Below are 24,676 nucleotides of genomic sequence, written 5' to 3'. Positions count from 1 at the left end.
CAGAGTAAATGGAGCCATGGAGTTCGTCGTCTAGTTACCACAGCCACAAAGTCATAATCATGGCTAAACCAGACCATTTTCTACAATTTCTCTTATTACATTTAAAAAAAACCTAACCCTAACCACACCACTAACCTTATGCCTAACCCTAACCTTAAGACCAAAAGGCAAATGTTTGTTTTTATTATTTCTTTTTTAGCCAATTTTGACTTTGTGTCTGTGTTAACTAGTGACAACCATGGAGTTCAGCCTCCCTCCATTCTATTCCACTCACCTTTTATTCAGAAGTGAGACTCACATTACCATTCTGATGATCCCCCTTTCTATGATCTGATGCCATTTACAAAGCCACAAATATGCAGACCAAGTGTATCATCGACATTATCGTCTGGAGTCGACGAGATGAAAAGTGGGACTTCAACAACTGCCTGGCCTTTATTTCAGATGCGAGGCCAAGTGCAATAAACATGAATATGCATGAACATACATAAATATGCATGAATATGCCTTTTGAATATGCAGATGACTCTAAATATTAAAGAATGTACATGGTCAATTGTACTTATTTTTGGAAAATAGCACACTGGACAGTGTTATCCTCAATGCCGATGGTGTTATAATATATTATAAACTGGGTGGTTCGAGCCCTGAATGCTGATTGGCTGACAGCTGTGGTATATCAGACCGTTGACCACGGGTATGACAAAACATTTATTTTTACTGCTCTAATTACGTTGGGCAACCAGTTTATAATAGCAATAAGGCACCTCGGGGGTTTTTGATTTATGGCCAATATACTACGGCTAAAGGCTGTATCCAGGCACTCAGCGTTGCGTCGGGGAATATTGGCCATATAGCACACCACCTCGGGCCTTATTGCTTAAATATATTATGTTGATGTCATAGCAGTGAGCTAGCTGGTGAGTGTGCTCCCAGAGGTCAAAAGAGTATGAACTTCCAGTGAGTGAACTTCCAACGAACCGAAGAAAGACATATTTACAAGCTTGTAGGAATGGGCGTCAGCATACGGCCTGGCAGGACAAGGGTCACAGTGACAAAACAAGACAAAACTTTTATGGATTTTATGGTGTTTTCAGATATATTGATTCAGTGTCTGACTTTGACAGGGGCTGTGTTTTGCGTGTGTAGAGGCATATCTCTATAAAGGGAGACATGTTAAGGCCCCATAGGCCAGAGGAGACCTTTATATATCTGTAAATCAGTCACACAAACTTCAAAATGGCAAAAAGAGATGGGAGAATCCATGACCTGCCTTGTCCATAAATAAACCCCAGCGCTTTGTTGAGACGAAGATGCTCAGCAGCAACAGACAGCCTTCTCAAACTGCTGGTGGTCAACATCCATTAATCAATCCAGCCATCAGTCCATCCAGGAGAGTGTCATCAGTCCATCCAGGAGAGAGCCATCAGTCCATCCAGGAGAGAGCCATCAGTCCAACCAGGAGAGAGCCATCAGTCCATCCAGGAGAGAGCCATCAGTCCATCCAGGAGAGAGCCATCAGTCCATCCAGGAGAGAGCCATCAGTCCATCCAGGAGAGAGCCATCAGTCCATCCGGGAGAGAGCCATCAGTCCATCCGGGAGAGAGCCATCAGTCCATCCAGGAGAGAGCCATCAGTCCATCCAGGAGAGAGCCATCAGTCCATCCAGGAGAGAGCCATCAGTCCATCCAGGAGAGAGCCATCAGTCCATCCAGGAGAGAGCCATCAGTCCAACCAGGAGAGAGCCATCAGTCCATCCAGGAGAGAGCCATCAGTCCATCCAGGACTTTACTGGAACCCAAGTTCTTAAGACGTTGGCCATGGGATCAAATGATTGTCAGATTGCCACTGCATCAATCAGCTAGATTTTGACACCTGTCAGTAGCACAAAGAGCATGCTGGGCAGTCAGTCTCCACTAGGTGTGCCCAGTCAGTCTATACCAGGTGTGCCCAGTCAGTCTCCACCAGGTGTGCCCAGTCAGTCTCCACCAGGTGTGCCCAGTCAGTCTCCACCAGGTGTGCCCAGTCAGTCTATACCAGGTGTGCCCAGTCAGTCTATACCAGGTGTGCCCAGTCAGTCTATACCAGGTGTGCCCAGTCAGTCTATACCAGGTGTGCCCAGTCAGTCTCCACCAGGTGTGCCCAGTCAGTCTATACCAGGTGTGCCCAGTCAGTCTATACCAGGTGTGCCCGGTCAGTCTACACCAGTTGTGCCCAGTCAGTCTACACCAGGTGTGCCAACCTTCTTTGACGTCAGATCTACTTTTTCATCTACCAGTCTCTAAATTTAAACCAACCAACAAAATGTATGGAACGCAACATACCACTGAGTATGAACCTGTTGCTATGGCACCTATTTGATATGCAAATATGTGGACCAAAAACATGTTTTCCACAAATAAGTGAAACTAATTTCATTTCCTACCTTAGTGTGACTTTTGGCATTGGGTGGAGGCAAGTAGTTTTTCATAGTCAGGGCTGTAGCAGCTTGTTGCAGGTCTCATGCAGGCCACAAGGTGGTCATCAGTCATAGTAGATCTGTACTTGGACTGTATTATCTTCATGTGAGAAAATGCAGACTCACTGAGGTAGATTGATCCAAAAAGGACTGATATGTTGAGGGCACATCTTCTTATGTTGGGATACTTCTCCTCTAGCAGTAGCTCCCAGAACTCTTCCTTCATCTCAGTGGTTGCCCGGGATTTCAGCTGAATGTCATTTTGATGGGTGAGAATTTCGGTTTCTGCTATAGTTGTGTCCAACTGAACAAGTGATCCCATTTTGGAGGCAATGACTTTCACATTTATGTCCGTGCCAAACAGAAAGCATATATATGTGGCAATAGGCTCAAGTGATGCAAAGTCAGTGAAACGACTGCAAAACTCAGATAAGATGCTCTGGACTCTAAAGCTGTGCTGTATCCTTGCCCCGACGTTCAAGTTCTGAATGCATGTGTTGAAAGAAGTACAGGTCCTTACGTTGCAGCTTTCTTGTGAGCAGTTGTGGTTTGCATTTAAGTGTTCACAGAGCTGATCATGCCGATTATATGTTTGCCTTTTCCTTGCAGCTCTACATTCAATTCAATAAGCATGTAAGTTAGGTCAGTGAGAAAAGATAAATCCAGGAGCCACTGTGTGTCCTCTAGCTGTGCATACTCTGCATGTTTGGAGACCTTGAGAAACTCCTTGATTTCAGGCAACAACTCACTGAATCAACCTAAAAATGTACCTCGGCTCAGCCACCGCACATCCGTGTGCAGCAGCAGGTCTGTGTGCCCCTCTTCTAAGTGAGTGTGAAATAGCCTCCACTGTAGGCTTCTTGCTCGAATAGAACACACAATCTTCATCGCAACATCTATCACCTCTTTCATGTTTAACATCTTCCTGCACAAAGCTTCCTGATGAATTACGCAGTGATAACTAAGAAAGACGGCGAAAGAATCACCTCGTTTGCACAATGCAACAAACCCACTAATGCGGCCTTCCATAGTGGGTGCCCCATCGGTAGTGATGTAGACAAGCTTACAAAAGGGCAGTTGGAATTTGTTAGCAAACTCCCTAAAAGCTTGAAAAATATCTTCGCCCCTTGGATGTCCTTTCATGTTGTCAAATACCATTCTGATGAAAAGGTATAACTGTGCCACATCTACCATATCTGTGGACTGGTCAAACTGGAGGGAATAACACTCGCAGATGTCAATATCCTTCTTCAGTTGATGCACAAGGTTCTCTGCTATTCCCTCACATCTTCTTGTCACCGTATTTCTGGACAACTGAATGTCATTGATGGCAGCCATTATTTCAGTCTTATTCTTAAAATCCTCAAACAGCGAGTCTGCAGCCTCAATAAATGCTTCGTTGATCATCTTTCCATCTTTGAACAACTTTTTACGCTTAGCAAGAACACGACTCACACGATAAAATGCTATGGTTGCCACTTCCCTTTGGTCACAGGCCTTGTGACTGCAGCTCTGCCAGTTCATTGTTTAGTTCTTGTACCTTTCTTCTCTGTAATTCAGTCTTTGCTGGAAAATCTCTTTCCTGGGTTTTGTGTGTGGTTTTAAAATGTCGTTCTATGTTACCTTTCTTTGGGATAGCGATGCTATTATGGCAGATGAGGCACACACTTTTTGAGTTTGACATGACAAAAAATAATCCTCCTTTCCTTGTGGAAATTATGTTTTCAGTTTTTTTGTATCCTTCCCTCCACTCATTATTGCTGCTGTCAACTACACAACTTAAGAACTAATTGGCTACTAAGTTAGCTAGCTAGCTACCTGCCTGGCATCACCGTGACCTCGACTTGGAGATGGCGGACGACATCTGACCGCGCTAACTAGGCATACGTCAATAAGTGGGCAGGGACTGGTCATATTTTATATAAATCACCTGACTTCTCAGACATTGCTGTGAATGGAGGACTGTTAAACGTTAAAACAGAAATATTATAGGCGTTGATTTGTGGCTGAATTTAAGTAGATGTATAATCGTCTCACGATCGACTGGCAAGCACTCCATGATCGACCAGTAGATGGCACCTCTGGTCCACATGCTAGCTAACGCGAGGTAGCATAGCATTCAGCAGAAATGCAGTAATCACTATTGCATGTGATAAGCTGTTGGGACAGCACAGTCAGTGTAGCCTTGCCCTTGTCTCTCCTTTCCATAGCCTCTAACTAACGGGTCAGCCAAAATGACACTTTGATAACCGTAAATCTCCTGCCTCCAGAGTAACACTTCAGCATGAGTTGATAGATGGGAGGAACTCTGGGGTGTGTACACTGGCACTGCACTTGGAGGGAATATTTATCTAATATGCTTCTGACATATTTGTGGAGTTGAGAGGCGTATGCACTGTCTGAGGTGCTCACGGCTTTGGTATTCTAAAACAAACCAACGACAGAGCCCAAACCTGATGCTGTGGGCTGGAGGCCGCAGGGGGAGAGCGGGTCGCTTTGTGTGTGTGTGAGAGAGAGAGAGAAAGAGGGGGGTAACTGTTGAAAGGGGACTCAGGACTATTCATACGTCAAACCCAATGCTTGTCTGAACATACCCTTCACTCTACTTTCATTTCTAATGATGAAAGTAAAATGGCCTTATGTGAGTTTATTTTCACTCTAATAGAATGTACAATGTATACATAACGGGGGGTGGAGGTATTATTGGCAGCGAATGTCATCCCTTAAACCCCCCCAGCCTCCATCCATCCCATGTCGGAAACCAAGCTGGCATGCAGACAGTGTGTAAATGTTTAGTCTGGTGTGTTTTATTTCCACGCTCCTCTTCAGCATCGCAGCCAACACTTAGCGAAGCCGCTGCCATGCTTGTTTTGCTACCACTTCTCCCCCCCCTCAAAACACCCCTCTCTTCCCCAGGCCATTCCACACAGAGTAGCAAAACAAATGACTTCAGAGCTTTGCTGGCTGCTCTCTGCTGCACACAGATGTAGGACAAGCCACAGTGTTCTCTCCTCAAACATTGATCAAAAGAGGAGAAAGGGCATGTTGAGAACGTACATTAAGAACAGGAACTGTGTCCATCTCCATTGGCTGTAACGGTGCCACAGAAACCAATGACACACTGCTGCTCTTTCATCCAACTAGTTATATAAACAACTGCTAGCTGGAAGACTAACTGTTCATCCTAATACCGCTGCAATCGCTCAATCAGTGGGTTGAAGCGTTTATCAAACTCTCTCAACATGCGAATGTCTGTGTTATCCATAAGAGCTGTGGAGAGGAGGGTGTATTTGGAGGATATTTGGAGCAGGGAGGGGAGGTAGATATTCTGGGCATATTTTTTATAACTTGATTGATCATGTGAATGATTTGTGTAATCTGATTGAACAGTCCTTTATTCTTAATGATAATGTGAATTACATTAATGCATATATCACATTCAGCTGTAAATTGAAACATTTTTGAGCATTTCCTGCAAATCATTCAACATTCTATAATCAAAAACACAAATGACCTTATAATTGAAAAAGATACCAAATTGATGCCATGTAAAAAAAGAAAAACTTCAGATGTTTACTTCTTGGTCGGTCCATAGGCCTACTTGCACCAGTACAAAGACAAGTAAAGAGGTCTTAATATCTCAGCCTAACGCGAATGAACATTTAATATAGCAATATATAGATGTCCAATTTGGCCACCATCCTTGATAAATCAATCTAGTATATAAACTATAGTCATTATTACTGTTTAATGCTGTGGAACAACAAAAGGGAGAATTGTCTAGAGCGAAACACTGATGGTTTGGGATTTTATCGGTGTTGGCCGGGGACTTGAGTGGCTGGTTTCACACTCTGGTCCCACAGAGCGGTTGGATGTGTTCACAGTGCACCCGCTCCTGCTGCCCAGTTAGACTTGGCACGACTACTGTTACATGTGCCACTGATTCACATACTGTTAGCCGGGCTCATTCTGTGTGTAATATACTATTATAGGGTTTTACTTGGCAGTAAGGGACTGTCCAAACTAAACAACACTACTAGAGACGACAGATGACTTTGGCAGAGTGCTAAGCGATGGAAATCAGATGACTGTGTCTGTGTGTGTCTTCCATTCCGTCTCATTCTGGGTTGTCCTGACTAACCTCCATGATAGGCCCAAGGTTTACACAGATGTCAGACATGTCCCACACCACCTCCTTGTGGTAGAACCAGATATTACAGAGTCCACATGAAGTCTAGAGGATGACGGGCAGACAAAATAGATTCTATAAAAACAGATATCAATATGGATGCGGTTCGTTTCTAGACTTACGTTTATATTTCTCTTTTAGTATCGATATAATTTCACTGAAAATAGATCCAAAAAGAGACGCAGAATGAAGTACTGCGCGGTTGGAGACAGAGGTGTTATCTGTTTTCCTGTGGCAGAAATAACAGGTAAAGTGGTAATTTAAAAGTGTTTAAACCCAGAGAAAGTTTCCACCGACCGCAGAGAGAAAGACATGAGCAATTTGGGGATAATTCTCTGCCCACAGCTTCTTGGCCTGGGATCTCCCCTGTCTGCTTGGACACAGTCTATAAACACGATCTGGTTCTTTGACTTGACATATTTGAGGTGAATCACTCATACCCAGAAAGCTTCTGAACAATGGCTGGCCCTGCATTAGCAAATATTGGTAAAAATATTTCAAAGTACTTAAATAAAAAAATAAGCCATATGAAACATTTCAGGGAAGTATTAAACTGTTTTGAACAGCAGCATCCATTTCACAGAATCTGCATTTCACTCCAGATTAGCGTCTCCTTGTACCAAAGGGTTTGAATATGTGGAATCAGGCACGGACTACCTCAGGTTAATGAAATGTGCCGCGGCGGAACCTAGCTGAACAGCCCAAAACAAGCTAGTGAGTGTCTGGAGATAGAGTTTCTGATCCAAACAAACTACAGTACATATACCCCTGCATATTCAGACCATGGACTCATGCGCTTGCTGTCCTGCAGTTTCACAGTCATATTTTATAACCTTCACTCTTTACAGAGCAACCATCTGGTCAGAGAGGCCTGGTCCCATTGTCCTTCATCTTGGCCTGGACAGAGAACAGGGGAGTGGGTTCATGGAGGTAGATCCACCACTCCCTTCCAAAAGGCCAGAGTTGAGTTAGCTCAGCCCAGGGCTCACAGACCGAGGGTAATAGATCACTTACCCTGGCCTCTACAAAGGCTCGTGAGACAGACGACTCCAGGACAAGCCGACTGGGCAGCGCAGCTGTCTAGTAAAGATGTCATATGAAACACTGGGGGTCTGGAGCCAGAGGAGGAAAGTTAAACAGGCAGAGAGACGCTGATTGAACCCTGCAGAGTCAGATCGCACGTTGCACTGTCACACCCCCCCGAACAATGCCACATCAGCAGGCACTATGCAACAGTATGTCAAATTACTATGCTAATTAGCATTACAGTGTAAGGGGGAGGAATGGATATGGCTGGGACAGTAACGAGTTTGCCTGACTGCCTGTATCAGCCTACTATGTTTATACACAGCAGTCCTTATGAATCTTTCAACAGATAAAATCTGTCCTGATTGACAGATGTGACCACCGGTTGCAAACAACCATCCATCATTACCATGTCGTCATCTGCGACGGATTCAATTTTGAAATAAACAAAAAGATACTGTAGCAGAAATATAAATTCCTTGAGGTACGCTAGCAGCATGGACTCGTTTCTGTCATTCGCCAGGATGACGACCAAACAGTAAAGATATAAGCCTGGTTCCTGTCAAAGCTGCATCCTGTCCCTTTCGACTTTGATCTGCTGGCACAGAGCACAAAGACAGAGGGTGGCATGTTGGTTCTTGTCTAGACTAGGGACTGCAGAGGACAGGCCTACTGGATGATGAATAGGGCATCTGTGTTCACCACGTGAAGCACTTCTGAAGAGGGAAGTACAAGTCAATCCACCCAGAGCAAACTGTACAGCCAGCACTAGTTTGAATACAAGGCCACGTACCGACAAGTCAATCCACCCAGAGCAAACTGTACAGCCAGCACTACTTTGAATACAAGGCCACATACCGGTAATCGGTCTCCTTTCACACTGCAGAGCCAAACAGAAAGGACTAGGTGATCTACAGTACTAGAAATACACCACATCAGTCCGTGGAGGCGCCTGACCCACTTCAACAGATACTGTATGTACTGAGGGAACATAGGGCTGCATTCAATCAAATCTGCACTACAGAAACATTCTGCATGGGAAAAATGCATGCTTACACAAAAATATAATTTGAATTCTATTTAATCTCACTGAGTAAATGACTCACTGTGCAGTTTACTGAAAATGCATGTCAATGTGGCACAGCACAGATAGCATTACATCCCAGACCTCGAGATCAAGACAGGAGAGCAGAGGAGTGAGAAAGACAGTGAACTTTCACGTGGGATAAAGAATAAGAAAATTGTTCTTTCAGATGACTGACTGGAATACTGCAGTGTGGCATGAAACTGTCAGGACAAGTCTGGGAAACGTTGACAGCATTTCAACAATTTCTAAATCTACATGTCTAAAGAAAATGTGCCAATTCTCTCTGCTCCAACTGAAATAAAGTGGACAGAAATTTGGGACGGGTTCCTCCACTCTCTTCTAAAAGACACAGAAGGCTTGATTGTGATATGTTAACAATATGGCAGCCATCTCGTTCCTCGTCTCAGCTCCCTTGTCTGGTAGCCAAGAATAACTGGGAGTTCTGGGTAATTCTGCTGTTCCCTACCCATTTCCTACTGTTCCCTCTCCACTGGGCCGAGCTGCTGTACACCAGATGAGTGAGAGCATCTGTGTGTTCTCAAGCTTCTTAAGAGGAGTGACGTCAAAATGTGAAAATGTGTATAAGATGCCTGTTAGCTACAGGGTCACTGAGGATAATCTGAACACTGGTCTCGCCAATAGGCCAAGGTTATGACTCAGTGTCGCGATCATATGCAGCAGCACATCAGTTTCCTTCATATTAAAACTCGTCCAGGGCTTGACTAGACTGTCGCCAACTTGGCACACAGAAAGACATGCATCAGCAGAAATATCCCTGGCCTGCACTGTAGACATTCTAGAGTTCACAACTATACATACCAATTACACTAACAGATCCTGCATTATGTCAGATTCCAAAGTGTCCACAAGAGGGCTCTATTATTCTAGATCTGAAAACACTGGTCTAAGAGAAATCCATTTCTAGAAGATTCTATTCCAGTAATAACAGTATTTGTCTATTGAGCAATATATCTGATCAAAGGTACAAGACGATCAATCTGTACACAGAACCAAACAAATTTAGAATAGATGAAAAGGAGAATACAATTTCACTCAACATCTTGATTTTTTTGTTGCTGGAATCCTTAGTTGCTACATCCATTTTTGGACTTCTAAATTAATGATATACTGAATACCCATTACACCTTGAAGAATATAACTTACTAAGGACCTTAGTTCTGTCATACCCCATCAGAACCCCAAATATGAGCTTGTTTTACTCAAAGTATTGGGAAAAAAAACATCACTACAGCTTCAAAACATGGTTCAAACTATAATGTTATCATGGATGGTCACTGCTTGCATCCATAGCTCAGTCTATGAATGAGTGGTGACATTTCTCCAGCCCCGTCCCTCAGTTTCTCACCAAAACGCAGGTGGGGTGGCTGCTTTGTTGTCTTTTCAATAACTTATGGTGGTTAAATGCACGCCACAGTGATAAGCTTCTTTTCATTTTCATGCAAAAATATTGAGGTTAGGCCATCATTTGAATGATACGGGTGACATGAACAGTGATTGGCTGCCTTTATCCATATCTCATCGTACACTGAGTATACCAAACATTAAGAACAATTTTCCAATATTGAGTTGCACCCCCTTTTGTCCTCAGAACAGCCTCAATTCGTCAGGGCATGGACTCTACAAAGTATTGAAAGCATTCCACAGGGATGCTGGCTCATGTTGACTCCAATGCTTCCCACAGTTGTGTCAAGTTGGCTGGTGGACCATTCTTGATACACATGGGAAACTGTTGAGCATGAAAAACCCAGCAGCGTTGCAGTTCTTGACACAAACTGGTGCGCCTGGCACCTACTACCATACCCTGTTCATTTGTCTTGTCCATTCCCCTCTGAATGGCCCATATACACAATTCATGTCTCAAGGCTTAAAAATCCTTTAACCGGTCTCCTCTCCTTCATCTACACTGATTGAAGTGGATTTAACAAGTGACATCAATTAGGGATCATAAATTTCACCTGGTCAGTCTGTCATGGGGAGAGCTTCTTAATGTTTTGTACACTCAGTGTATAACCTACCCAGTACACTTTAAATCAGCACACTGTAGTCTATAGCGAATCAGCCAAAAACCAGGTTGGGCAAGTATGGTATTTATTGCAGTGTGTGACAAAACCATCCATAGAATAGAAAATGCTATGGAGACATTAAAACATCCGTTTCATTTTATTCTGTACATGAAAACTTAAGCGCAAAAGTGTTATGTGCACTGTCACGCACAACATTTTATCCGCTAAAAAGTTAGTTTGATGAAAGCACGTCTGGTGGGAAAAATGCATATATTGTTTCTGTGCGGACTTTTGAATATCTGCATTAAAATCTGTTGCCAACTGGATGGAAACCTAACCACAGTACCAAACAAGCAGTGGAAAACAACTCCTTAAAACTCAAAAGTTTCAGGAAAAGTGGAGAAAATAAATTCTCAAAGTGAAATGCTTGCTTTGACAGGGCGAGTTTTCCTCAAAACAGGCTTATTCTCAACGCAGCTCTTCTTGGTAGCTATTCTCGTAGATCATCTGAGACCACTGGCCATATGGGACTCTCCAACTATGGTAGGTGTAATTCGGACATGAGAAGCCTGTTGGGTAATTGTTTCTCCACCATTCCTTTTTGTCTTGGGTGCCTTGGGAGCTTTTGCTTGGCTTGGGGCGACTTGCAATGCCTCCTGGGGACCTGTGTCGTCCTCTTTTTCTGTGTCTTTCAAAGTGTCCATCTCGCCTTGAATGGCTAGCAAAGACACCTGTGAAGTTACAAAGAACTGGCTCATGGAATCTCTTTTGAGGAAGTACAAATATTTTTCAAAGCGACTGAAAATTCCCAACACCCCAGACACCACAAGGTCAGACACAGAGCTTATTACATTACATACAGACTTACCTCTGCCCCAGCCAATTGGGATTTGAGCTCTGATAGTTCCTTCATCAGATGCTTGATGTTTGCCTTAGAGATGAAGCAGTGCTCATCAGTTATACATGTCCAGAAAGAACTGGCCCATGACTGTACAGTACTGCTGGTGATTCATCATATAACTAAAAACTACATGGTGACAAGTGTTGAACAAATAGCACCTTTTTCGTGAGGATGGCTCTGTTACGATTCTCAATCTCCTGTTGTTTTATCTCCCCTCTCGCTCTGAAATTAGAAACAATAATATTAATATAAAGCCAGAAGTCCTGTTTCTGTAAACATCAACAAACTGCACACTGGCCATGTCTTCCATGGGTCATATTCATTAAGGCACACTGTAGCAAAACGTTTTGCATCAGAACAAAAACGAATGCTTCTTATTGTAAGTCCCAGCCTGTTTTCCTGCCCCTTTTCCAGTAAATGTTCTTCCATTTGGTGCCTAATAAATATGATCCTGGCCACTGCAGTAACATGAAGTGAGATAGCTACAGTGAGGGGAAAAAAAGTATTTGATCCCCTGCTGATTTTGTACGTTTGCCCACTGACAAAGAAATGATCAGTCTATAATTTTAATGGTAGGTTTATTTGAACAGTGAGACAGAATAACAACAAATAATCCAGAAAAACGCATGTCAAAAATGTTATAAATTGATTTGCATTTTAATGAGGGAAATATGTATTTGACCCCCTCTCAATCAGAAAGATTTCTGGCTCCCAGGTGTCTTTTATACAGGTAACGAGCTGAGATTAGGAGCACACTCAAAGGGAGTGCTCCTAATCTCAGCTTGTTACCTGTATAAAAGACACCTGTCCACAGAAGCAATCAATCAATCAATCAGATTCCAAACTCTCCACCATGGCCAAGACCAAAGAGATCTCCAAGTATGTCAGGGACAAGATTGTAGACCTACACAAGGCTGGAATGGGCTACAAGACCATCGCCAAGCAGCTTGCTGAGAAGGTGACAACAGTTGGTGCGATTATTCGCAAATGGAAGAAACACAAAAGAACTGTCAATCTCCCTCGGCCTGGGCTCCATGCAAGATCTCACCTCGTGGAGTTGCAATGATCATGAGAACGGTGAGGAATCAGCCCAGAACTACACGGGAGGATCTTGTCAATGATCTCAAGGCAGCTGGGACCATAGTCACCAAGAAAACAATTGGTAACACACTACGCCGTGAAGGACTGGTCCCCCTGCTCGAGATAGCACATATACATGCCCGTCTGAAGTTTGCCAATGAACATCTGAATGATTCAGAGGACAACTGGGTGAAAGTGTTGTGGTCAGATGAGACCAAAATGGAGCTCTTTGGCATCAACTCAACTCGCCGTTGAAGGAGGAGGAATGCTGCCTATGACCCCAAGAACACCATCCCCACCGTCAAACATGGAGGTGGAAACATTATGCTTTGGGGGTGTTTTTCTGCTAAGGGGACAGGACAACTTCACCGCATCAAAGGGACGATGGACGGGGCCGTATACCGTCAAATCTTGGGTGAGAACCTCCTTCCCTCAGCCAGGGCATTGAAAATGGGTCGTGGATGGGTATTCTCCAGCATAACAATGACCCAAAACACACGGCCAAGGCAACAAAGGAATGGCTCAAGAAGAAGCTCATTAAGGTCCTGGAGTGGCCTAGCCAGTCTCCAGACCTTAATCCCATAGAAAATCTGTGGAGGGAGCTGAAGGTTCGAGTTGCCAAACGTCAGCCTCGAAACCTTAATGACTTGGAGAAGATCTGCAAAGAGGAGTGGGACAAAATCCCTCCTGAGATGTGTGCAAACCTGTTGGCCAACTACAAGAAACGTCTGACCTCTGTGATTGCCAAAAAGGGTTTTGCCACCAAGTACTAAGTCATGTTTTGCAAAGGGGTCAAATACTTATTTCTCTCATTAAAATGCAAATAATTTTATAACATTTTTGACATGCGTTTTACTGGATTTTTTTGTTGTTATTCTGTCTCTCACTGTTCAAATAAACCTACCATTAAAATTATAGACTGATCATTTCTTTGTCAGTGGGCAAACGTACAAAATCAGCAGGGGATCAAATACTTTTTTCCCCTCACTGTAGCTACCTGAGCTCCAAGGCTCTGGCCACTCTGTCCTCTAGCTCAGTGATCTCAGCTTGTTCCTCCTCTACAGCTTGCTGGACATCAGCAGTCTTTATCTGGGCCAGGAGGGCCTTGGAGTCCAGGGCCTCTACCTCCGTTGAGCTCAGCTTCCTCGAGAGGAACACTTGCCCCATTTGAACAGTCTGCTCACAGGACAGGCTCTGAAACGTGATGCCCAACAGAACAATTTTCAGAGAATGCATCGACATATCCACAAACATTACGAATATGAGTATGTGAACATTTTGAATATATAAACATTTGTATAGATAAATGATAAGATATAGCAGAGTAAAGTTAAGAGGCAGTGTTAACTCAAGGTCATAACTTTAGAGGTTGGCAACATGACATTCAGCATAGGACAGTATCTAGTAGTGGTGTGAACGTTTAAAGGAGAAAATCCCTAACTGAAGAACCTTCAGTGTAGTTATCACAAAACTACCACTAACAGATCCCTATCATCATAAAGGGAAAAATACAAATGTAACAAATACCTAACGCAAGAATGCTGTAACGTTATTAGGAAATATGCATCTTTCAAATGATTAGTCACGGATATAAAAGCGCTCTGCACGTCATCATATTTAACAGTTGGAGAAATGTCAGAGTGAGACAGGGAAGCGACAGTAGCAAAGTCCTGAAAACATGGAGGAGAGGGACACAGCAGAGAACCTAAAACAGCATTAACTATCATTGTTGCTGAGTGGGTGGGAGACAGCAGTAAGATGAGCGGCGACTATTAGCTAGGCAGGACTGAGGTAGACTGAACTGTATTGCCGCCTAGTGGTCATACCATTTTTTTTACATATAAAAAATGTTTTATATATAAAAAATGTATATCTATATAAATTAATTAATTAAAAGAAACATTAGTATGACCACTAGGGGGCAATGCAGTTCAGTGTACCTCAGTCCTGTCTAGCTAATAGACGCTCACATACATACATACATACACAGGGTCATACGAAGGACCATATCTGAGTTTTCTTAGCGTATAAACTTAACAGCAGTTTAAAAGTTAAGAACAATTGTACATTTGTCACATCCCTAGTAGCTACAGTACTGTACAGTAACACGTGGCCTCACCTCATCAAGGTCAGTTTGGATCTTCTCTCTGGAGGCCAAGGACAGATTCCTGGCCAGCATCTGGTTCCTCCGCTGCCTCAGTAACTCATCCAGCTCTCTCTGCATAGGAAACACAATGACAGCCTTGGACATAACATCATTCAACTGTATCAAGTAGGCTCTAACGGGATGTATTCACTAGGAGCCAAATGGAACCAAACCTACCTGAATTTGTCCAACAGAAACACTCGTTTTCAATGCAAAACATTTGTTGTTGCAAACGGAACCAAACTGGAGAAAACACAAACGGAACGAAACCTACCTGAATTTTTCATGGCAAAACATTTTGCTGCAAAAAAGTTTTGCTATGAGTGCGAATAAAGAACAGTCCCCAGGTGATTGAGGGAATATTGACGCTAGCTTTAAATGTGTGATCAAAGCAGCACAAAATGGCTGCGTAATTTCAATTTGAGGTACCATGAGCATCAGTCATTAAAATAATCAAGTGGGTGTTTTCACCATCAGATATGAATTTTCACCTGTAAGATGTTGATCTGCCTCTCCTGCATGGTTCTCTTCAGGAATACAAGGTCTGCCGGGGTAACCTCATAGCCCTGCATGTCTCTTATCAATGAGTAGGGGTCCTCTTCCAGCACGCTGCCAGAACAGACTGAACATGTACATTGATAACATTTGGTGGATTGTGCTAATAAACATTTGGTGGATTGTGCTAATAATAAATTTTTCATTACAAGCTTCTGCACCATCATACACCAAAGCATTTAACATTCCGATTTATAGACCTACTGTAGAATCATATGACATAGGACTACATTATAATAGAATTGGAACTTTAATGAAATGTGTGTTCAGAGGACCCAGGGGCACATGCCCCATCAGAACTGTCCTGTTAATTAATTAATATATATATATATAAAATTGTTTAACTTGGATCAAACGTTTCAGGTAGCCTTCCACAAACTTCCCACAATAAGTTGGGAGAATTTTGGCCCATTCCTCCTGACAGAGCTGGTGAGGTTTGAGTCTGGTTTGTAGGCCTCCTTGCTCACACACACTTCAGTTCTGCCCACATGTTTTCTATAGGATTGAGGTCAGGGCTTTGTGATGGCCACTCCAATACCTTGACTTTGTTGTCCTTAAGCCATTTTGCACAACCTTGGAAGTATGCTTGGGATCATTGTCTATTTGGAAGACCCAAACTGCGACCAAGCTTTAACTTCCTGACTGATGTCTTGAGATGTTTCTTCAATATATCCACGTAATTTTCATTCCTGTTGCCATCTATTTTGTGAAGTGCACCAGTCCCTCCTGCAGCAAAGCACCCCCACAACATGATGCTGCCACCCCCGTGCTTCATGGTTGGGATGGTGTTCTTCGGCTTGCAAGCGTCCCCCTTTCTCCTCCAAACATAGCGATGGTGGTTATGGCCAAACAGTACTATTTTTGTTTTATCAGACCAGAGGACATTTCTACAAAAAGTACGATATTTGTCCCCATATGCAGTTGCAAACCATAGTCTGGCTTTTTATATGGCAGTTTTGGAGCAGTGGCATCTTCCTTGCTGAGCGGCCTTTCAGGTTATGTCGATATAGGACTCGTTTCACTCTAGATATAGATACTTTTGTATCGGTTTCCTCCAGCATCTTCACAAGGTCCTTTGCTGTTGTTCTGGGATTGATTTGCACTTTTCGCACCAAAGTACGTTCATCTCTAGGAGACAGAACTTGCCTCCTTCCTGAGCAGTATGACGGCTGCGTGGTCCCATGGTGTTTATACTTGCGTACTATTGTTTGTACAGATGAACGTGGGACCTTCAGGCGTTCGGAAATTGCTCCCAAGGATGAACCAGACCTGTGGAGGTCTACAAATTTTTTTCTGGGGTCTTGGCTGATTTCTTTTGATTTTCCCCATGATGTCAAGCAAAGAGGCACTGAGTTTGAAGGTAGGCCTTGAAATACAGCCACAGGTACACCTCCATTTAACTCAAATGATGTCAATTAGCCTACCAGAAACTTGTAAAGCCATGACATTTTCTGGAATTTTCCAAGCTCTTTAAAAAGGCTCAGTCAACTTAGTGTATGTAAACTTCTGACCCACTGGAAATGTGATACAGTAAATTATAAGTGAAATAATCTGTCTGTAAACAATTGTTGGAAAAATTATTTGTGTCATGCACAAAGTAGATTGCCAAAACTATAGTTTGTTAACAAGAAATGTGTGGAGTGTTTGAAAAACAAGTTTTAATGACTCCAACATAAGTTTATGTATGTCGTTAATCTGAAATACTACTAGCCACCTAGCAATTTTATGAAGTTGGTTTTAGCTAGGCCAGATAGGTTCTCAATCTCCCAACCACATAACTGTCACGGCTGTCTAGGACCAGTGGAGATGTGGAATCAGGAGCAGGAGACAGAGGGCCGGAGCAACTGTGTTTTAATAATAATAGCAAAACGCAATAGCCGTAGGGCACAGGGCGCGTGGCGAAGTACGCCAGGGGAAAACACCTTCCCAAAATAAGCGCACTGAAAAAAAAGCAGCCCGGCAATATAATGGACAATAACAGTTTACAATCGCAACTGTCCTGAGTGGACAATAAACAATCCCGCACGAGAACCCCAACTGAAAATACACACTAAATAACCCCCCACTAATGACAAACACAAAACAGGTGCGGGATAGACAGACAAAACCAAAAGACACAGAAACAACGCTCGGTGGCAGCTAATAGGCCGGCGACGACGACCGCCGCCCGACCGAGGAGGGGCGCCACCTTCGTTAGATACTGTGACAGTACCCCTCCCCTGACGAGCCGTGCGCCGACGCCGGCCTCGGGGACGGCCCGGAGGGCGAGGCGCCGGCCGATCCGGAGGGCGACGGTGGAATTCTTGTAGCATAGGTGGATCTAGAATGTCCGCCGCCGGAACCCAGCACCTCTCCTCCGGACCGTACCCCTCCCAGTCCACGAGGTACTGCAGGCCCCCTACCCGACGTCGGGAGTCCAGGATGGCTGGGACTGTGTACGCCGGGGCCCCCCCGATGTCCAGGGGGGGCGGGGGGACCTCCAGCACCTCATCGTCCTGCAGTGGACCAGCTTCCACCGGCCTGAGGAGAGACACATGAAACGAGGGGTTAATGCGGTAGTATGAAGGGAGTTGTAACCTGTAACACGTTTATTACCTCCTCAGGACTTTGAACGGCCCCACAAACCGCGGACCCAGCTTCCGGCAGGGCAGGCGGAGAGGCAGGTTCCGGGTCGAGAGCCAGACTCTGTCCCCCGGATTATACATGGGGGCGTCACTGCGGTGGCGGTCAGCGCTCTCCTTGTGTCATTCACCAGCCCTCCTTAGGCACTCCTGGACACCATTCCAGGTCTCCTGAGAGCGCTTCACCCATGCCTCCACCGCAGGAGCCTCCGTCTGGCTCTGTTGCCATGGCACCAGGACCGGCTGATACCCCAATACCACCTGGAAGGGTGACAGGTTGGTAGAGGAGTGGCGCTGAGAGTTCTGGGCCATCTCGGCCCATGGCACTAACTGCGCCCACTCCCCTGGCCGGTCCCGGCAATACGACCGCAGGAACCTGCCCACATCCTGGTTAATGCGCTCTACCTGCCCATTACTCTCGGGTGGAACCCCGAGGTCAAGCTGACCGAGACCCCCAGCCTCTCCATAAACGATCTCCACACCCTGGACGTGAACTGGGGACCCCGATCAGATACGATGTCCTCGGGCACCCCATAGTGCCGGAAGACATGGGTGAACAGGGCCTCCGCGGTCTGCAGGGCCGTAGGAAGACCGGGCAAAGGGAGCAGACGGCAGAACTTAGAGAACCTGTCCACAACGACCAGGATTGCCGTATTCCCCTGGGACGGCGGGAGATCCGTGAGGAAATCCACCGAGAGGTGAGACCAAGGCCGCTGTGGAACGGGGAGGGGCTGTAATTTCCCTCGAGGCAGGTGCCTAGGAGTCTTGCACTGAGCGCATACCGAACAGGAAGAGACATAACGCCGAACATCCTCAGCCAAGGTGGGCCACCAGTACCTTCCCTTCAGGCCCCGCACTGTCCGTTCCACCCCAGGATGACCCGAGGAGGGTAGAGTGTGGGACCATCGGATCAGGCGATCGCGAACACCAAGCGGAACGTATTTCAGGCCCACGGGACACTGCGGTGGAGTGGGTTCTGACCGACCCGCCCGCTCGATGTCCGCATCCACCTCCCATACCACCGGTGCCACCAGACAGGAGGCGGGAAGTATGGGAGTAGGATCGATGGTCTGCTCCTCGGTGTCGTAGAGACGCGACAGTGCGTCAGCCTTCCGGTTCCGGGAACCTGGAATGTACGAGAGAGTGAAGTTAAACCTCGTAAAAAACATGGCCCACCTTGCTTGACGGGGATTAAGCCTCCTCGCTGCCCGGATATACTCCAGGTTACGGTGGTCGGTCCAGATGAGAAAAGGGTGACGTGCCCCCTCAAGCCAATGTCTCCACACCGTCAAAGCCCTGACCACGGCTTACAGCTCCCGGTCCCCCACATCATAGTTGCACTCCGCCGGGCTCAGCTTCTTAGAAAAGAAGGCACATGGGCGGAGCTTCGGAGGAACGCCCGAGCGCTGCGATAGCACAGCTCCTACCCCAGCCTCGGACGCGTCCACCTCCACTATGAATGGCAAGGAGGGGTCCGGATGCGCCAGGACGGGTGCGTTGGTAAACAGAACCTTCAGACGAAGGAAGGCTCTGTCCGCCTCTGCTGACCATCGTAGCCGCACCGGCCCCCCTTCATCAGTGAGGTAATGGGAGCCGCCACCTGGCCAAAACCCCGGATAAACCTCCGATAATAATTAGCGAACCCCAAGAACCGCTGCACCTCCTTCACAGTGGTTGGGGTTGGCCAATTACGCACAGCCGTCACGCGGTCACACTCCACCTCCACCCCCGAGGTGGAAATGCGATATCCTAGAAATGAGACGGCTCGTTTGGAGAACTCACAATTCTCAGCCTTGACGTATAGGTTATGCTCCAGCAGCCGCCCAAGCACTTTACGCACCAGGGACACATGCTCGGCGCGTGTGGCGGAGCAAATCAGGATGTCATCGATGTACACCACCACACCCTGCCCGAGCATGTCCCGAAGGACCTCGTCCACAAAGGATTGGAAGACAGCGGGAGCGTTCTTTAACCCATACGGCATGACGAGGTACTCATAATGGCCCGATGTGGTACTAAATGCGGTTTTCCACTCGTCTCCATCTCGGATACGCACCAGGTTATATGCGCTCCTGAGATCTAATTTCGTGAAGAAGCGCGCCCCGTGAAATGACTCCACTGCCGTAGCAATGAGAGGTAGCGGGTAACTGAAACCCACTGTGATAGCATTTAGACCTCTATAGTCAATGCACGGGCGCAGACCTCCCTCCTTCTTCTTCACGAAAAAAAAGCTCGAGGAGACGGGGGACTTAGATGGCCGAATGTATCCCTGTCTCAAGGACTCAGTGACGTATGTATCCATAGCCACTGTCTCCTCCTGAGACAGAGGATACACGTGACTCCTAGGAAGAACCGCGTCGGCCTGGAGGTTTATTGCACAATCCCCTCGTCGATGGGGGGGTAATAGAGTCGCCTTCGTCTTACTGAAGGCGATAGCCAAATCGGCATACTCTGAGGGAATGTGCACGGTGGAGACTTGGTCTGGACTCTCCACCGTAGTCCCACCGATGGAAACTCCTATGCACCTACCTGAGCACTCCCTCGACCACCCCGTAAGAGCCCTCTGTCTCCACGAAATCTGAGGGTTGTGCGTGGCTAGCCAGGGGATTCCCAGTACCACCGGAAACGCTGGGGAGTCAATGAGGAACAGGCTGATACGCTCCTCATGACCCCCCCACGTCTGCATAACCAGTGGCACTGTGACCTCCCCTACTTGGCCTGACCCTAGCGGCCGACTATCTAGGGCGTGCACGGGGAAGGGGTGGTCCAGCTGAACCAGGGGAATCCCTAACCTCTTCGCTAACCCACGGTCCATAAAACTCCCAGCTGCACCTGAATCGACTAGTGCCTTATACTGGAAGTGAGGGGAAAAATCAGGAAAACAAACAGAGGTGTACATGTGGTCAACAGGGGGCTCTGGGTGTGGCTGGTGCGGACTCACCTGGGGGGTCGAAGTAGTGCTCTGCCTGCCCTCCGAACTCCCGGGGGGACCACTCCAGCACCGGTCCACAGTGTGTCCTCTGCGTCCACATCGGGTGCAGGAGAGACCCCCCCCCCTCCGGTCCTCCTCGACGCAGCCCCCCCTATCTCCATGGGCTGTGGAGCAGGGGGACTGGGAGGCGGAACGAACAGGCCCCGACTGGAACGTCCCCGGGAAGCTAGCAGGTTGTCCAGTCTAATGGACAAATCCACCAGTTGGTCTAGGGTGGAGGCGTTGTCCCAACAGGCCAGCTCCCGGCGGACGTCCTCGCGAAGGCTACACCTATAGTGGTCTATCAAGGCCCGCTCGTTCCACCCCGATCCAGCGGCGAGAGTCCGGAATTCCAGGGCGAAATCCTGAGCGCTCCTTGTCTCCTGTCTCAAATGGAATAGCCGCTCACCCGCCGCCCTGCCCTCCGGGGGATGATCGAAAACCGTGAACTCAGGGTAGTCGCCCCGAGCCGAGTCTGGGCCATCCCAGACCGCATTGGCCCATTCTAGGGCTCGACCCGTGAGACAGGAGACGAGGACGCTCACCCTCTCTTCGTCGGAGGGGGGGTGGGGCGGACGGTCGCCAGGTATAGTTCCAATTGGAGCAAGAACCCCTTGCACCCAGCGGCCGTCCCATCGAACTCCCGGGGAGGAGTAATCCGGATACCACCGGCGCCCGCTTCAGGGAGTGTGTGTAGGGGCGCAGGGTGAGGGACCGGAGCTGGTCCAGCTGGGGAAGCACCTCTCTCCCAGTTCTCCAACCGGGCCAACACCTGGTCCATGGCCGAGCCTAGGCGGTGGAGGAGGCTGGCGTGTTGAGAGACCTGCTCAGCCATGGACGGCGCTTCTGCTCCTGCTGACTCCATTGTGGTGCGGGATTCTGTCACGGCTGTCTAGGACCTGTGGAGATGTGGAATCAGGAGCAGGAGACAGAGGGCCGGAGCAACTGTGTTTTAATAATAATAGCAAAACGCAATAGCCGTAGGGCACAGGGCGCGTGGCGAAGTCCGCCAGGGGAAAACACCTTCTCAAAATAAGCGCACTGAAAAAAAAGCGCACGGGGAGCCCGGCAATATAATGGACAATAACAGTTTACAATCGCAACTGTCCTGAGTGGACAATAAACAATCCCGCACGAGAACCCCAACTGAAAATACACATTAAATAACCCCCCACTAATGACAAACTCAAAACAGGTGCGGGATAGACAGACAAAACCAAAAGACACAGAAACAACGATCGGTGGCAGCTAATAGGCCGGCGACGACGACCGGCGAGCGCCGCCCGACCGAGGAGGGGCGCCACCTTCGTTAGATACTGTAACAATAACTAGCTACCAATAAGCCATTTCAGGCTACTAATCAAGTTAGAGTAGCTAGCTTGTCTAACCATCTTAGCATTTCACGGTAGTCTAAACACGTTGTATTCAGCACATGTGACAACTACAGAAATATTTGGCATGCCTGCTGGCAAGGTTGGAAGACTTTAGGAAAGCAAGCAATTACTAAATGAACTGAACAAGACTCACATTCCTTTCAATCTTTTACCCAGATATTAGCAAAGAAAGAAGCACCAGTCAGGAGGATACAGACAGCTCAAGAGGTATGGTTACATATGCAGAAAATTCTATGTACAAAAATGTATATTTAAGCATAATGATTATGACTTTAAATTGCAGGAAAAAGCCATTTCAGGCTAAATTCTCCCACTTGCAGATGGGGCCTAGCCCCCCTCCAGACCACCCTCCCATCCTCACGTACTTTTGGCCCCTTAGGTTTTGGGGGCGCACGACACCCCATTGTGTGTTTATGTTTGTCACCTCAGACATATCAAATCACATATTGGTACAAATATACAGCTATAGGATTGTGAACAATATGGGAAACACCCACGTGTGCTTGAAATGAAGCGAGACCGTCGGCATGTTTCCGTTTCTGCAAGCTTGATTGTGTAAAGGTCCTTGGTCATATTTAGCGCGGGAGACAAGGGTTCTTTGCCAGGGGTGGTTTCAATCTGGATGGAAAGACAAAATTGTAACAGATAGAAATTAATTAGTTGGCTACGCCCACCCTCCACAATAATTGGCTCAAGTTGGCCTACAAACTACAGTGCCTTCATAAAGTATTCACACACCTTGATTTTACAGTTTGTTGTGATAAAAAGTTGGATTAAAATGTATTTAATTGATTTTTTTGTCAACCATCGACACAAAATACTCTGTCAAAGTGGAAGAAAAATTCTAACATTTGTAAAAAATGTACAACAAATAAGACACTAATATATATCTTGATTAGATAAGTATTAAAACCCTGAGTCAATACGTTAGAATCACCTTTGGCATCAATTACACCTGTGAGTCTTTCTGGATGAGCTTTCCACTCCTGGATTGTGCTACATTTGCCCATTAATCTTTTCAAAATTCTTCAAGCTCTGTGAAATGGGTTGTTGATCATTGCTAGACAACCACTTTCAGGTCTTGCCATAGATTTTCAAGCAGATTTAAGTCAAAACTAACTCAGCAACATTCACTCTTCTTGGTAAGCAACTCCAGTGTAGATTTGACATTGTGTTTTAGGTTACAGTCCTGAGGTACCATTGAGGTACCATTGCTAGACAACCATTTTCAGGTCTTGCCATAGTTTTGACTTACATCTGCTTGAAAATCTAACTCGGCCACTCAAGAACATTCACTCTTCTTGGTAAGCAACTCCAGTGTAGATTTGACATTGTGTTTTAGGTTACAGTCCTGCTGAAAGGTGACTGCATCTCCCAGTGTCTGGTGGAAAGCAGACAACCAGGTTATCCAGCTTATTATTATTCTGCATTCCATTTTCTTTTATCCAGAAAAATTCCACCGTCCTTATTGATTACAAGCATACCCATAACATGATGTAGCCACCACTATGCTTGAAAATATGGAGAGTGGTACTCAGTAATGTGTTGTATTGGATTTGCCCCACCCTGAAGAAAGCACAGTGATGCCAAAATGTTTGTGGTTTTTTACCTACAAATTACTGGGAGGTTATACAAACGGAGTGTGCGAGTCTTTGTTTTTATAGCTTACAGTTTATTCTCCGTTAGTCAGCGCCTTTACACTAAATCATTTTTTCTGGGTGTGCGCCTGCTCATGTTTTTTATTGGATTTGACCCAAACCTAACACTTTGTATTCAGGACACAAAGTTAAAATTGCTTTGCCACATTTTTTGAAGTATTACTTTAGTCACTTGTTGCAAACAGGATGCATGTTTTGGAATATTTGTATTCTGTGCAGGCTTCCTTTTCACTTTGGTTACTATTGTGGAGTAACTACAATGTTGATGATCCATCCTCAGTTCTGCTATCACAGCCATTCAACTCAAACTGTTTTAAAGTAACCTTTGAGCTCATGGTGAAATCCTTGAGCAGTTTCCTTCCTCTCTGGCAACTGAGTTAGGAAGGACACCTGTACCTTTGTAGTGACTGGGTGTATTGACGCCCCATCCAAAGTGTAATTAATAACTTCACCATGCTCAAAGGGATATCAATGTCTACTTTTTACATTTTTAACCCATTTACCAATAGATGCCCTTCTTTGTGAGGAAGGCAGAAGTGTGGTGAACGAGATTCGGCCTACCGTTT

The 24,676-nt window shown here is 46.0% G+C and overlaps 1 protein-coding gene across 1 annotated transcript; it reads right to left on the bottom strand.

Annotated features, from left to right (window-relative positions):
* Nucleotides 1–10,855: 10,855 nt before the first annotated feature.
* LOC115196350 (uncharacterized) lies at nt 10,856–23,015 on the bottom strand. Its single transcript, XM_029757112.1, has 7 exons — nt 22,950–23,015; nt 15,403–15,520; nt 14,885–14,983; nt 13,763–13,959; nt 11,844–11,907; nt 11,653–11,715; nt 10,856–11,515 (listed from the first exon to the last, which is right to left on the bottom strand). Exons 1-7 carry the CDS (start codon nt 22,979–22,981, stop codon nt 11,288–11,290), a joined length of 801 nt encoding a protein of 266 aa, XP_029612972.1. The 5' UTR covers nt 22,982–23,015; the 3' UTR covers nt 10,856–11,287.
* Nucleotides 23,016–24,676: the final 1,661 nt, after the last annotated feature.

This window comes from Salmo trutta, chromosome 6, assembly GCF_901001165.1.
Source record: "Salmo trutta chromosome 6, fSalTru1.1, whole genome shotgun sequence".
Taxonomy (NCBI): Eukaryota; Metazoa; Chordata; class Actinopteri; order Salmoniformes; family Salmonidae; genus Salmo; species Salmo trutta.
The sequence above is the reverse complement of the archived record's forward strand: the minus strand, read 5'-3'. Positions and strand labels throughout refer to the sequence as shown.